The sequence below is a fragment of the Anastrepha obliqua genome, chromosome 1, assembly GCF_027943255.1.
Source record: "Anastrepha obliqua isolate idAnaObli1 chromosome 1, idAnaObli1_1.0, whole genome shotgun sequence".
Classification (NCBI taxonomy): Eukaryota; Metazoa; Arthropoda; class Insecta; order Diptera; family Tephritidae; genus Anastrepha; species Anastrepha obliqua.
In genome coordinates this window covers 31,061,848-31,074,232 of record NC_072892.1, presented here as the reverse complement: position 1 = coordinate 31,074,232, position 12,385 = coordinate 31,061,848, and the positions used below count along the sequence as shown (strand labels likewise).

Below are 12,385 nucleotides of genomic sequence, written 5' to 3'. Positions count from 1 at the left end.
TATCGAGAACATAGGGTAGCCACTTTGCAATTCGGTTATGGAAAATTTCATGAAAAGGATATTGTCCTGTAAGCGTTGTCGTGGTGCTCATTTGCCTGATGTTATTTTCCACTATTAATGGCATACCTTCCTCTTTATAATGAAATAAACATCCGATCATTTATATTAAAAAATAGCATTTTTCTTTGAATATCAAAATAACACCTCTGTTTGGAAAACCCTATATAACATAAAAAGTCGGAGACTAACATTACTTGAAAACAAGCTAAACCGATTAGTCTTAAGTATTTTTTTGAAGTGGAACTTCTTAGACGTCGATGGACGAGCGAGAATGGAGTAAAATTTCAAGGACATGCAACGTTTTGGGCATTTTCGTTCCGCGAGAGAGAAAAAAGATATAACATAGAGGAAAAGGAGAGAGGGAGCTATACCTTATATATATCGCACCCTAAATACAAAAGGGTCACAACTCAAAATTTTTCACACTCGAGCTTGACTTGTTTACAGTAGCACAGAAAACAAACTATGTGACATATCACGCTGAAATTTGCCATGTAAGCTTATAACAGTCCTACCAAAAAACAAAAAATTTATTTTTGCCATATGTCATCCGCGGACCGTTTTATTGATAACGTCTCGTTCATATTTGAGCAGAAGTACATTTTGAGTTGTGAACTTTTTGTATTTAGGGTGCGATATCTTAAATACACTCTAGGCTATTTTTCCCGAGTTTTTCCTTGTGGTTGCTAATTTCTAGTGAGAAATAACGCTGCCTACTTTTTGGCGCTTATTTCCGTTTCCTGGCTAGTGCTTGTGCGTACTATAAAGTGCTATCCATTCCGGCGTCGAATTTATTGGTATTGCCTTGCGGTAATTTGTGCCGTTTGTTGCGGTCCTGGAATCGCCGCGTTCGTGCGGGTGATAAACACTCGGAGGAGTGAGCGTTGTTGCCACGGTTTGTGTCCCTTCTCCATTTTTTGTAAATTTTGTCTATTTGTATTCTGTGCAAATGTGAATTTATTTAGATATATATTCTTTCTCTCACTCTCGGGTCTCTCTCTCGCTCATTCTCTCTCGAGTCTCTCCCTCTTTCTTTGTCTGCCTTGAAAGTTCCACTTCTATTATGTGTACTACGCTACACGCACTTTTTAGTAAATAATCGACGATTTTTTCCCAGGCCGAAATTTTGGTCAAAAATCATATTTTGTTTTTAGAAAAATCGCTTTTTCGGCTTTCTAACTGTATATAACCCTTAAAGTAAAAACGAACTGTTTTCGTCAGTTATTTTTGATGCTTCACATCTAGCAGCCCGCCGTTTAGACTATCAGGTGTTCAACGGCCCAGGGAGTGTGAATGCTGCCAAGTCTTGAAACGAGCTCGTGGGCGCGCTCTCACACAAAACGGAAAAGTTTCGTATTTTAATGCCGATTTACACAGGGAAACATTTGGAAGGGAAACATTTTGTTCGAAGGAGAAGCACAGCCGCGGAAAAGGGAAAGGAATTTGAATTTTTTTAGGAAATTATTGTCATTTCCTTTTATTATGACAATACTGGTATGGCTCAATTACGTATGGAACAAAATATCGGCCAAATGGCCTCGGCGGCACACCTCCATTCGATGATCCAAATTTTCGTTGACGCTGAGGCATATTTGAGGTTCTATGCCATTAATGTGCCGAATTATCTCATCCTTTAGCTCTTGAATTATTGCTGGCTTATTGACGTACACCTTTTCTTTCAAATAACCCCAAAGAAAGAAGTCCAACGGTGTCAAATCACATGATCTTGGCGGCAAATTGACATCGCCGCGACGTGAGATTATTCGGGCATCAAATTTTTCGCGCAAAAGAGCCATTGTTTCGTTAGTTGACCCGTAAACCGCACCAAACGATCACTCTTTGTGGGTGCATTGGTTTTTCGGCAATCACTTTTCGCCCAAATGCGGCAATTCTGCTTATTGTCGAATCCACTGAGGTGAAAATGTGCCTCATCACTGAAGATGATTTTCTTCGAAAATTGGTTATTCACTGACGCCCGTTTTCATAATAAGCCTGAATAACTTTAACGCGTTGCTCGATTGTGTATCTTTCCATTTTTCAAATTGAGTTAGTCTGAAATTGTAAAATGTCAAATGAAATGCAGAAAAAAACTTCACGTTTATGTGTGGTTCACATTCAACATTGGTCCTTGAAATTGAACCACCCTTTATATATGTATCTAAATAAAATAAAACAACAAATTATTTATTATTCAAGCAGTTTACATTATTCATTGCAATATTTAAGAAACTGTTGATGAACCTTCTCCGCTTTACATGTTAGCGGGTTGCAGAATATATCCGAAACAGGAGATGCTTAAGGGGTAACACCACTGTAGAAATTTCAAAAAATTGATTTTTTTTTTTATAAGCTTAAAAAATTCTTTGAACCTTTTAAAATACAGAACAAAAAGTTTTATACGTTACCGAAGTCAATTTCATAAATATTTTAAGCTTTTAACCAAGCGTTAGTGACTGCTACCTAACGACTTCTCCAAATTTCCAAACTTTAAAGGCGTTTTTCTCAAAACACGTTTTCTGAAATTGGCACGCAGCATAACTCAAACAATTTTAAATATTTTTAATCAGGTTTTTCACTACGTCTGTATAATAACCTTCTTAAGAGAAGAGCGTAGGGGATTTTCGATAGATTAATTTAAACGATTGTTATAATTATTTAAGTGCCGTTTTTTTAGTCCAAAATAGAGTTTTTTCCTTCAAATGCTTGCTAATTCCACAAAAATAAATATTTTTTAAATCCCCTACGTGTTTCTCTAGCTATTCTTATCTAGATTAAAAAAAAAAATGGTGGTTTTCGGGACCGGACCGAATTAGCTGGTGGTACCCACGAATCATTGACAATGTTTAGAATTTCATTTGCATTTTTTTTACTCGAGAGTTTCGTTGTGGCTGAAGCTATGTCGTTTTTGAACGAGGGTGCAATTTCGTTTTGTATTGACGTATTTTTTTCGGCTGATTGTTTTACAGATTGTTCTACAGATTGTTCTAAAGTTTGTTCTACTGTATTTTCCTCAAGGTTCGACTTCTCTGTGTTTTCAATCTAAAACAATAAGTAAGAAATCCAGAATTTGTAGTTTATTTTTACCTTCATTCATATTGTAAATTATATTGGAATTTTGAAACTAAAAATGATATTTCGTAGAGGTAAAGAACGTAAACAGCCAACTACGTAGAGTGATACATTTCCTTAATCAAGCTCTGCATGTTGAGTTACTATATAATAAAAATATGCACGAGTTAAAAAGATTTGGAGTGAAAACACTTGTATACACAGAATGATTGTTTACAGTAAAATATCTTGTACAAAAAACGTTAACTTTTTACTTACAGTGGGTGCTCAAATTATTAGAATCATACTGTAGAGGAACAAATTGCCGAGTTTAATGACGTGTAGTTTGCAAAAATGTTAGGAAATGCTACTTTTTTGTATAATGTGAAACATTGTAGCAATCATTGCTTTGTCGAAATTACCGTTCGATATATTTGGCTTTTTCTGAGCAGCTTTTTGGAAGAGCAAAAAATTCAGGTTCTTAATTGGCCAGGAAACTCACCAGACCTCAATCCAATTGAGAACCTTTAAGAGTCAACAAAGACAGAAATATCGAAAGATAATATTACAAATAAAGAACAACTGAGCGAAAGACTGCAAAATATTTGGAAAAATGACGACCAAATAAAAACAAACTGCTTAAGGGGTTAGGTGGGTTTGAAAATTTCAAAAAATCGATTTTTTTTTTTTTGTCTTATTAAATAGTATAATATGTTTAAAATATTCTCCTAAAATTTCAAATTGATCCGAGTAAAATTCTACGAGATAGACCCTTCAGAAGTTCCGCCCATCAGGCCATGTCAGTGCAGCGTTTCGCAGGTATACGCGTTTATCTCAAAACTTGATTTTTTAAGTCGGTGGACACGATTTCTCGAAAAGTTATGAAGCGATTTTGTTCAAATTTTGCACACATCTTTGGAATAACATTATCAAGTTAGTGAACGAAGGATTTTTTTTTATTTTTATTACAACTAATTTTTTCGAGCCAACACATGACGAAAATTTGACCAAAAAATGTGTTTTTTTGTTCAAAGTCTGTCAAAAATTCAAATTAAATTTTTTTTTTTTCCTTCGTCCAGTAACGAGATTTATCCATGTACTAACGAAATATTTTTGGTTTTTTGATTTTAAATGAACCAATAATGAGTTATGCTGTCCACGGCAAGAGCATTTTTTTGTGAGACGTTAAGGGAGATGAGGTACCAACGGCTGAGTTTTCGGAATTTTTAAATAAAAATTTCACAAAATACTGTTTAAATATGTATCTTTGAAATGCTGAATTGTTTAAATAAAATATATGATTGTATATATTAAAAAAAAAATAGTAAAAATACCCTTTTTTTGAACCTCTGTAACCCACCTAACCCCTTAAAATGCGTTGAAAGCATACCCAAAAGGATTCCGGTTTTAATTGCTGCACGAGGTGCTCACGCAAAATATTGATTTTTTGATTTTTGTTTTTTGATATTTTTTTAATAAAAGACTGGTTTGAATATTGTTTTTGTCGTATTATAGAAATTTAATAAACAACATATTAAAAATATACTATTCTTTGATTATTATCAGTTAAATGGCTGAAACTTGAATTTTTCATAGTGATTCTATTAATTTGAGCACCAACTGTACACTGACTGTTCTTGGATACAAATTTTTAACTTTACCTGTTTTTCCTTTTTTTTTATTTTTGGTTCTGATTCTGGATCAAGGCGCTCGAAATAAGAAAATAATGTTCTCTTCATGTTAGGAGGCGTATTAACAATCACATTAACTACTTGTCACAATGTATTCTGCTCGTTGAAAGAAACAAAAGAATAGAAGCATGTTCATGCATGTTTAAAGATAGCCTAGTTATTCACCAAAAAAACTTAGGGAAAAATCACTCGGCGCCGTCATCGCGATTTCGTTGGCGCGCTATTTAAAATTTCGAGTTAACAGTACACAGGGTGTCGCCGTTACGATAAGGAAAAGCTGCAACGGCTCTTTCATGGTAACTTTCTTGCCGTTATATAGCAACACATGTTGTTAGAGAAAAGCGCAATTAAATATATAATATTATATATAAACACGACCGTTTCGTTTGAAGAACTTTATTGGAGTGAATTGAGTCACAGTAAGCATTAATACAAGAAGAAGAAGTAAAGAAGTTACAAACAGGGTTGATATTTTTTTCGTACTTAAACTATACATGGTTGAATTGCAAGTTGGCTCCAACACATGTTATAATATATTGTATCTTAAATAGGCGTAATTATTTATGAAGGTGTCCCACGATGTATAAAAACCGCCAATTATTCTTGTAATTTTGAATCAAAGTCCTTTACTATTTTTAGAATTTTTTTTACAAGATATCTAGAGCTATTAGTTTTTTCATCGGCTAGTCACGACATGCAGCGCGAATAATGCCATATTTTATTCCCGAAATTGATTTTTAATAAAAACACCCTTCTAAAATACCCCGGACAGCCCCCCCTTTATGAAATCCTGGATCCGCCACTGATCCAGTGTCTCCCTTCCAGATGTCTCCATGTGTAAATAGGCACTTATTATCTATGTTATCTATGATAACGGTCTGCTAAGTAGTACAACTTTAAAAATCTTTTCACCATGCATGGAACATAAACTTACTCTTTATTTACAGTTGCGGTTGCATTTCACACAAATATATTTCATACTCCACTGCGACCTAAATGCATATTTAACATAAATGGAGATAGATAAGGAATTGCCTAATAAAGAAACGCGAGAACGAATTTTGTACGACGAGGACCTGCATGAAACTCCAAGAAAAAGTTTTTTAGACTTGAATGACGATTGCTGGATCGTAATATGCGATTGGTTATCGTATCAAGACCTTTTAAATCTCTCTAAAGTGTCCTCTGCGTATAAGGAGTTTGTGGGAAACTGTCTGTTACCGTTCAAAGTGACGAAATGGGAAATCACTTTTTCAAAAAAACGCGAGTGCATGAACCTGGAGGATTTTGATTATATTATTAAATCCATACATCTTACGGTTAAGCAGCTTCATTTGTATTCCCTGCCTGTTACATATTTTGAAGCGCTTAAATCCTATTGCTTTACATGTGTGACCGAAGCCCATGTGACCACGGACCATTACATGAAAGCCGCAGATAACGCAGCGCTCACTTCCATGTTCCCGAATTTGCGAACCTTTTCGCCGCATGGCCTTTGTGCCAGTGCGACAATAGTGCTGTTCCGCCATTTAGAGAATTTGACGCTGACCTACTGTCGTAACTTTAGTGTTAAAGATTTTCGACGCGTACTTGTAGCGCTGCATTTGAAATCTTTAACTTTAGATATTTTTAAGCCAAACACTTTAAGACATTCGCGTTTAAATGCGTTGGAAAGTCCACACTTAAGTAAAATCGAGCATATAACTTTAAATTGTAGTGAATTAGACTGGCTATGCTTTTCTGATCGTAACAACACAGTTTCGTTTCAAAACCTTAAGGTCTTAGTATTAAAAGGTCACATTTTGGGTAAGAAGACAGTTGACAAGTTCTTTAGAAATATACAATCGCTCGTGCCACATAATCCATATGAAATAGAGATGTCCAACGTAAGCTATGATCTGCTTTGTAAAATTATGGTCCCAGAAAAGAACACTTTTTTGAAAAGCGTGAAAATACTCAAATTTATACATGTCAGTATCAGACTGGACGTGTTTGGTGTGCCCTGCAGATATCGAGATCTTAGAGAGCTTTATTTTCTCTATTGCTATGCAGAATTTTCCGAGGAGGTGCTGACAATTTTGTCAAATTCTAAACACTTAGACGTACTCAGTTTCGAAAAGTGCCACACGCCATACATTATTCTATACGAAGATTTTCTGAAAGAAACTTTAAGAAGGCGTGAAAAGCCATTAACATTGAATTGGTACTCGGAGCAAAACGTAAGTTTCCTTGCCTCATCATAAAAATAGTCTAACTCTTTCACTACCCACTTACAGGATTTAGAAGTACATTGGGGAAACCAACCACAGGATATGCTGAAATGTACGAAAGAGCCGCATGTTGCTAGTAAATTGGATGATTCGATGACAATACTATTTAAATGAAATTTCGTGGATAAAGAGCAGAATCCCGCAAAGCGAGATTGCATCGAATTGCGCGTCTACGCAGTAAAGGTGCGTTTGAAGAGCCTGCACAGCTACAGTGGCATTCGTTAATTCTTTTAGTTTACTTTTTCTAATCTATCAGCATATATATGTATATATATATTAGGCCGGGTCGATTTGTGGGGAGGCAAAAAAATCGTCCATTGCTCTGTGAAAATCATATTCTAGGGATCAAAATAAGAAACTTTGTCGAAGGAACCATACCTCTAAAATGGAGATATTTTGAAATGATTGTATGGGGAACCCCTCAGGGGAGTTCCAGGGGGTGTGCCACTGGCATGGGTGGATCGGCCGTCGAAAGATAGTGGGGGTCGGTCATACATTTGGATTCGATTGGAGCACTCTAAATGGGCCAAAGTGGGATTTTTCGTTCGACCCAAATTGGGGGACATTAGAATGCGTTTTAGAGGTATGTATCCTTCGGCAAAGTTTCTTATTTTGATCCCTAGAATACGATTTTCACAGAGCAATGAGCGATTTTTAAATCGACCCGCCCTAATATATCGCACCCTAAATACAAAAGGGTCACAACTCAAAATTTTCCAAAACTGAGTTTTTTGCATAAATTAATTCAGAGTACACATTTCTAACTGCTGCAAATATTTCGTTCACATAACTATCTTCTTTAACTGCAAAAATACAGTTATGTCTATTTTTATGTCAAGTGTGTTGCTTTTGCACGATCAACTAAAGAGCATTATTTTGAGTTGCGTTAATGGGCTCAAGAACAGCTGATTACTTTTATTACACATAAAGAGTTTTATTTTGAGTTCTGCCTCTATAACTGTAAAAAGTGATACTTTTCGTGGTATATTATTTTGCATTGTGCCTCTTTAGTTGTGAAAAGTGAGTTCAATTAGGTTAGGAAACTTATAAAATTTTATCAGTTAAAAAGGCACAACTTAAGATAATATCACTAGTTAATCGAAAAAATTTCAGTTAAAGAGTCATAAATCAAAATTTTGTTTTATTTTCGCAAACATAATATAAAACTGAAAAAAATATAGTAGAACCTTCTTCAATGTTGTATATTTTCATGATGGAACAATATTTTCTTTAAATATTACAATAATTTTTACATAAAACGTTTTTCGTCTCTCCTGAAAATCTTAGTACTTTGAGTTGTGACCCTTTTGTATTTAGGGTGCGATATATAATTGGGGCATACACCCTATTTGTGGTGTGCGTCTAGATGTTGTTCCAGTTTCAAGCCGACTCCGAACTGCAGATATTTTTATGAGAAGCTTTTTCATGGCAGAAATACACTCGGTGGTTTGCCATTGCTTGCCGAGGGGCGGCCGCTATTAGAAAAATGTGTTTCTTCATTTTGGTCTTTCACCGAGATTCGATCGAACTTATGTTCTCTCTGAATTTCGAATGCTAGTCACGCACCAAACGATTCGGCTACGGCGGCCGCATCAGCATAATCAGTTAAATTCACAACTAAAAAACAATATTTTTCAATACATTTTAGTTTATTTCTTGTTTTTTAATTTACGCTAATTATTTATATTTAACTAAGCTGACATAATAATATTAGATAAATGTTTTTTTTTTTACTTTTCACTTGCAGAAGCAACAAAATACGTGTGCGTAAACCTCGGGTAGCAGCATCCGTTGCGCATTTTCTTAATTATTATGAGGCATCCATCGACTGCAACAAAATTTGAAATTATGCTATAATCATTTACTGAAATAAAATAAAGCTCCGTTAATACGTAATGTATGAGATTGATAAGTCATATTTACAATGCTTTTTTCTGATCGCTTCTACTCATATAAAATGTATATGAATTTTATAATTTAAGTGCTTCGAAGCCCTGCAACAGCTTTCGCTCACTGTAATGGTTCAAATTCTCTGGCAGCAGAATGGCGTCTGCAATACTCAAGTACTGCGAATAAAAGAGCGCGTTTAGATGTGTTTCATGGCGCAAGTCAATTGCCTTGGGTATATCATCCGAGGCCGCCCAATCTGAAAGACGCTTCTCCAATATCCATTTCGAAGCCATATCGCTGTAGTAGTTATTGCGAAGTGCATCAACTTTTTGCAGTTTTTCAAGATTTTCCAGTGATTTTGTATGATATTCTTGGGGATCAATGGCACGCATCAATAGTGCCGAGGTTAACAGCGTCCATTTGCTATCTGGTTCATATTCTAGCAAACTTTCGCAGGATTCTAATTGTGATCGTAGTTCAGCCAAAACACTCCCCGTAAAAGCTACAGCTCGATTTGGTGAATTAAAATAGTAAACACTTTTATTGTAAGTTTTTAAACAAAATTTCTTAGCATTGATATCGGGAATGTTGATTTCCAAAAAGTACTGTTCAGAAATATCTGCCATTAAAAAAGGTGTAACGTCAGGTTGGCAAGACACCCACGTAGTGTCTGCTTCAGCACCGCTGGCAGATTTCCATTTTGGAAACTTGATTATGTTTTCTTTGGAATCGGTAATCGCTACATGCGCATCATTCAAAGTGATAGGATTAGTGAAAGCTAGCACAGCGCGGTTGGCGTCATAGCGGAAAGCGCATACGTCTAATTCTTGTCTAGAGTAGCCCAATAACCAACGTTGGTAAAACCACGCACTACTATCATTTGGATCTGTAAAGGCAGCTGTAAGCACCATTTCTAGTTCTTCCTTCAATTTCGACTCGCTCATGGCGCGTTTGGGTTGAGAATCTCCTTCATAAGGAAACAATTGGGGCAACAATAAACTGCGATGATGCCATGAGGAATAGTTGGAAAAATTTGCTTTGATTTTCTCAGTGCAAAAATCGAGTTCATTCTGTTTCGATATGTTTGCCTTTTCCGCTACGTACCGGCGGTAGTCCCAGGTATGAAAATTTCGTTCATCCATTTTCAAATATTTACTACACAGCTGCACTTCACGCTCCCAATTAGCATTCGGACTATGCTCCAATGTCCAGCATCGATGATGCCAACCATTGTATGATTTGGGATTAACTAATAAGCATTGCTCGCTAAAGGCTAATTCGGTGTCGTAAATTGCTTGTTGTTGTACAACATCGTCAAGCGCGCCGGCCTTTTTCTCGACGCATTCGCGTCTGATGTTCCACAATGTCGTCACATCAGGATTTCTGAGTAATATTTGTGATGTGAGTGTCAACATTTCGTCATCCAGTACGTTTCGGCGACGTTTATCTTGGATTTTGGCCATTGCAGCACGGTAGGCTTTGACTTTTAATGCCTGCTCCTTTTTCTTGCGCTCACGCTCCTCCTCGGTGGTACGTACTTTAAGCCTTCCATGCATGTTTACTTAATAGAAAAATAGCAAATTAGAACAACTGAATAATTAACTGACTCACTTGGAAACAAATTGTCGGAATCTCCCACAAACTGAACACCTGATAGCTGTCAAATGCAGAACAGTGTTGGAAAATGGCATGTACCCTTCAATGTGAAATCTTTACAAAAATTGAACGTTTCGATTGTGAATTGTATCGATTGTTTGATTTGCTCACGCATATTGTTAGCGTAATAGTATGAGAGTATTCGACAAGGTACAATGTTATATAAGTTTGTTTGTCACGGCAAAGCATTGAAAAAAAAAACAAGAAAAGAAAAAAATAATTCGCCTTGTTTTATTCTGTGCTAACAGCCACATGGACACAGTGAAAGAAAAAAAAGTGGTTGTCTGTAAAGCCGGTTTACTGACGATAGTTTAACGTCATAACGTCATAAGAAAATACTGATTGAATGGTTGCATTTTTCAAAAGAAAATTTTAATTTTATTTGTTTGATAGATATTTTGTATGGATATAGAGAATGAGTTAACATTAACATAACATAATATACTTTAACATAACATAACATAACATAACATAACATAACATAACATAACATAACATAACATAACATAACATATCATAACATAACATAACATGCTGTTCAAGCAAGGTAACGACGCATGAGCAAGATAACGACGCATTTTTTGGTGCGTGCAGCCGGTTACATAGAATTATAAGACGTTATCACGTCAAAAAATAATAATAATAATAAAACAACAGGTATTATTAACAAACTTGGTTTTATTTTAAATTCTTCAAGTAAATCAAATTAATAATAATCAATAACAAGGCATATGCAGATACAAATACGTGAATTTATATATGTACATATGCGCATATACATACACATATACGCTCACTTAAGTAGGAGAGAGCAAGATGTCGAACGTTGCCGTTCGTTTGCTTTGTTTGCTTTGTCGTTCGCTCCGCGCTTTCGCTTGCAGTTCATTCAAGGTAACACTAATAAGCAAGGTAACGGCAATGAGCAAGGTAACGACACATTTTTTCGTGCGTGCAGCCTGTTAAATCGAATTATAAGACGTTATCACGTCAAAAAAATCAGCTGATTTACCAACACCACCTTTAATAAGTTCGCCTTAGTATTCGTAAGTAACTGTAATAATACGTTCACATATAAGTAGTTTATCTACTTTTTCGGGCTTAATTCCCGAAGCGTAATTAAAAAGCGAGATTACCCATACAAGATTTCTCTCCCGAAGTCTGAGATTATAAAATAACTCTAGGTTATTACCAACTTATTTACATACAACCCTGTGTTATCGATAATTATTTTTAGAATGTAAAGAGAAACGTCAAAGTAAGAACTAAATGAAATGGACGCCGGCAGAGAAAACAGCCCTGTAGACACAACTCTAATAAAAGTTTATTCATAGGTATTGCTTTGGTGGAATATTTCGGAGATTTTAGTTTGTTTAAATATTAATTATTAGCAACTTCTTTGAAACACAATCTTTCAAAACAGTATTGACAGCTGATTGTCAATTTTATTATGTATTGTGAAAGCATATTGAAGTATATTGAAAAAATTTTAATTAAAAAGAAAATTTAATTTATTGAACCTTGTGTATCAGGGTTGATCAAATAATTAATAATTATTTATTAATCTCGATTTTATAAGAGCTAATAACTTAATTTCGTGGACTTATTGCTAATTACGGCATATGTGAACGTACTTTAAGTTAATTTATTTTCCATTTTAACAAATTAATTTACGCTTGTGCATTGATTTGTATATTCTTTTCTCATTCGTAGAGTTAAAATAGATTTAAAAGGCTTTCTAAATCACAAAATGTCATACAATTTACCGCTTCT

General features: G+C 35.2%; 2 protein-coding genes across 2 annotated transcripts; one reads left to right on the top strand and one right to left on the bottom strand.

The window, feature by feature from the left end:
• The first annotated feature begins 5,727 nt into the window (after window positions 1-5,727).
• Window positions 5,728-8,987, top strand: LOC129253023 (uncharacterized). Its single transcript, XM_054891236.1, has 3 exons — window positions 5,728-7,018; window positions 7,076-7,252; window positions 8,817-8,987. The coding sequence occupies exons 1-2, from the start codon at window positions 5,813-5,815 to the stop codon at window positions 7,181-7,183; spliced, it is 1,314 nt and encodes a 437-aa protein (XP_054747211.1). The 5' UTR covers window positions 5,728-5,812; the 3' UTR covers window positions 7,184-7,252; window positions 8,817-8,987.
• LOC129253022 (geranylgeranyl transferase type-2 subunit alpha) lies at window positions 8,700-10,613 on the bottom strand. Its single transcript, XM_054891235.1, has 2 exons — window positions 8,993-10,613; window positions 8,700-8,933 (listed from the first exon to the last, which is right to left on the bottom strand). The coding sequence occupies exon 1, from the start codon at window positions 10,513-10,515 to the stop codon at window positions 9,040-9,042; it is 1,476 nt and encodes a 491-aa protein (XP_054747210.1). The 5' UTR covers window positions 10,516-10,613; the 3' UTR covers window positions 8,700-8,933; window positions 8,993-9,039.
• Window positions 10,614-12,385: the final 1,772 nt, after the last annotated feature.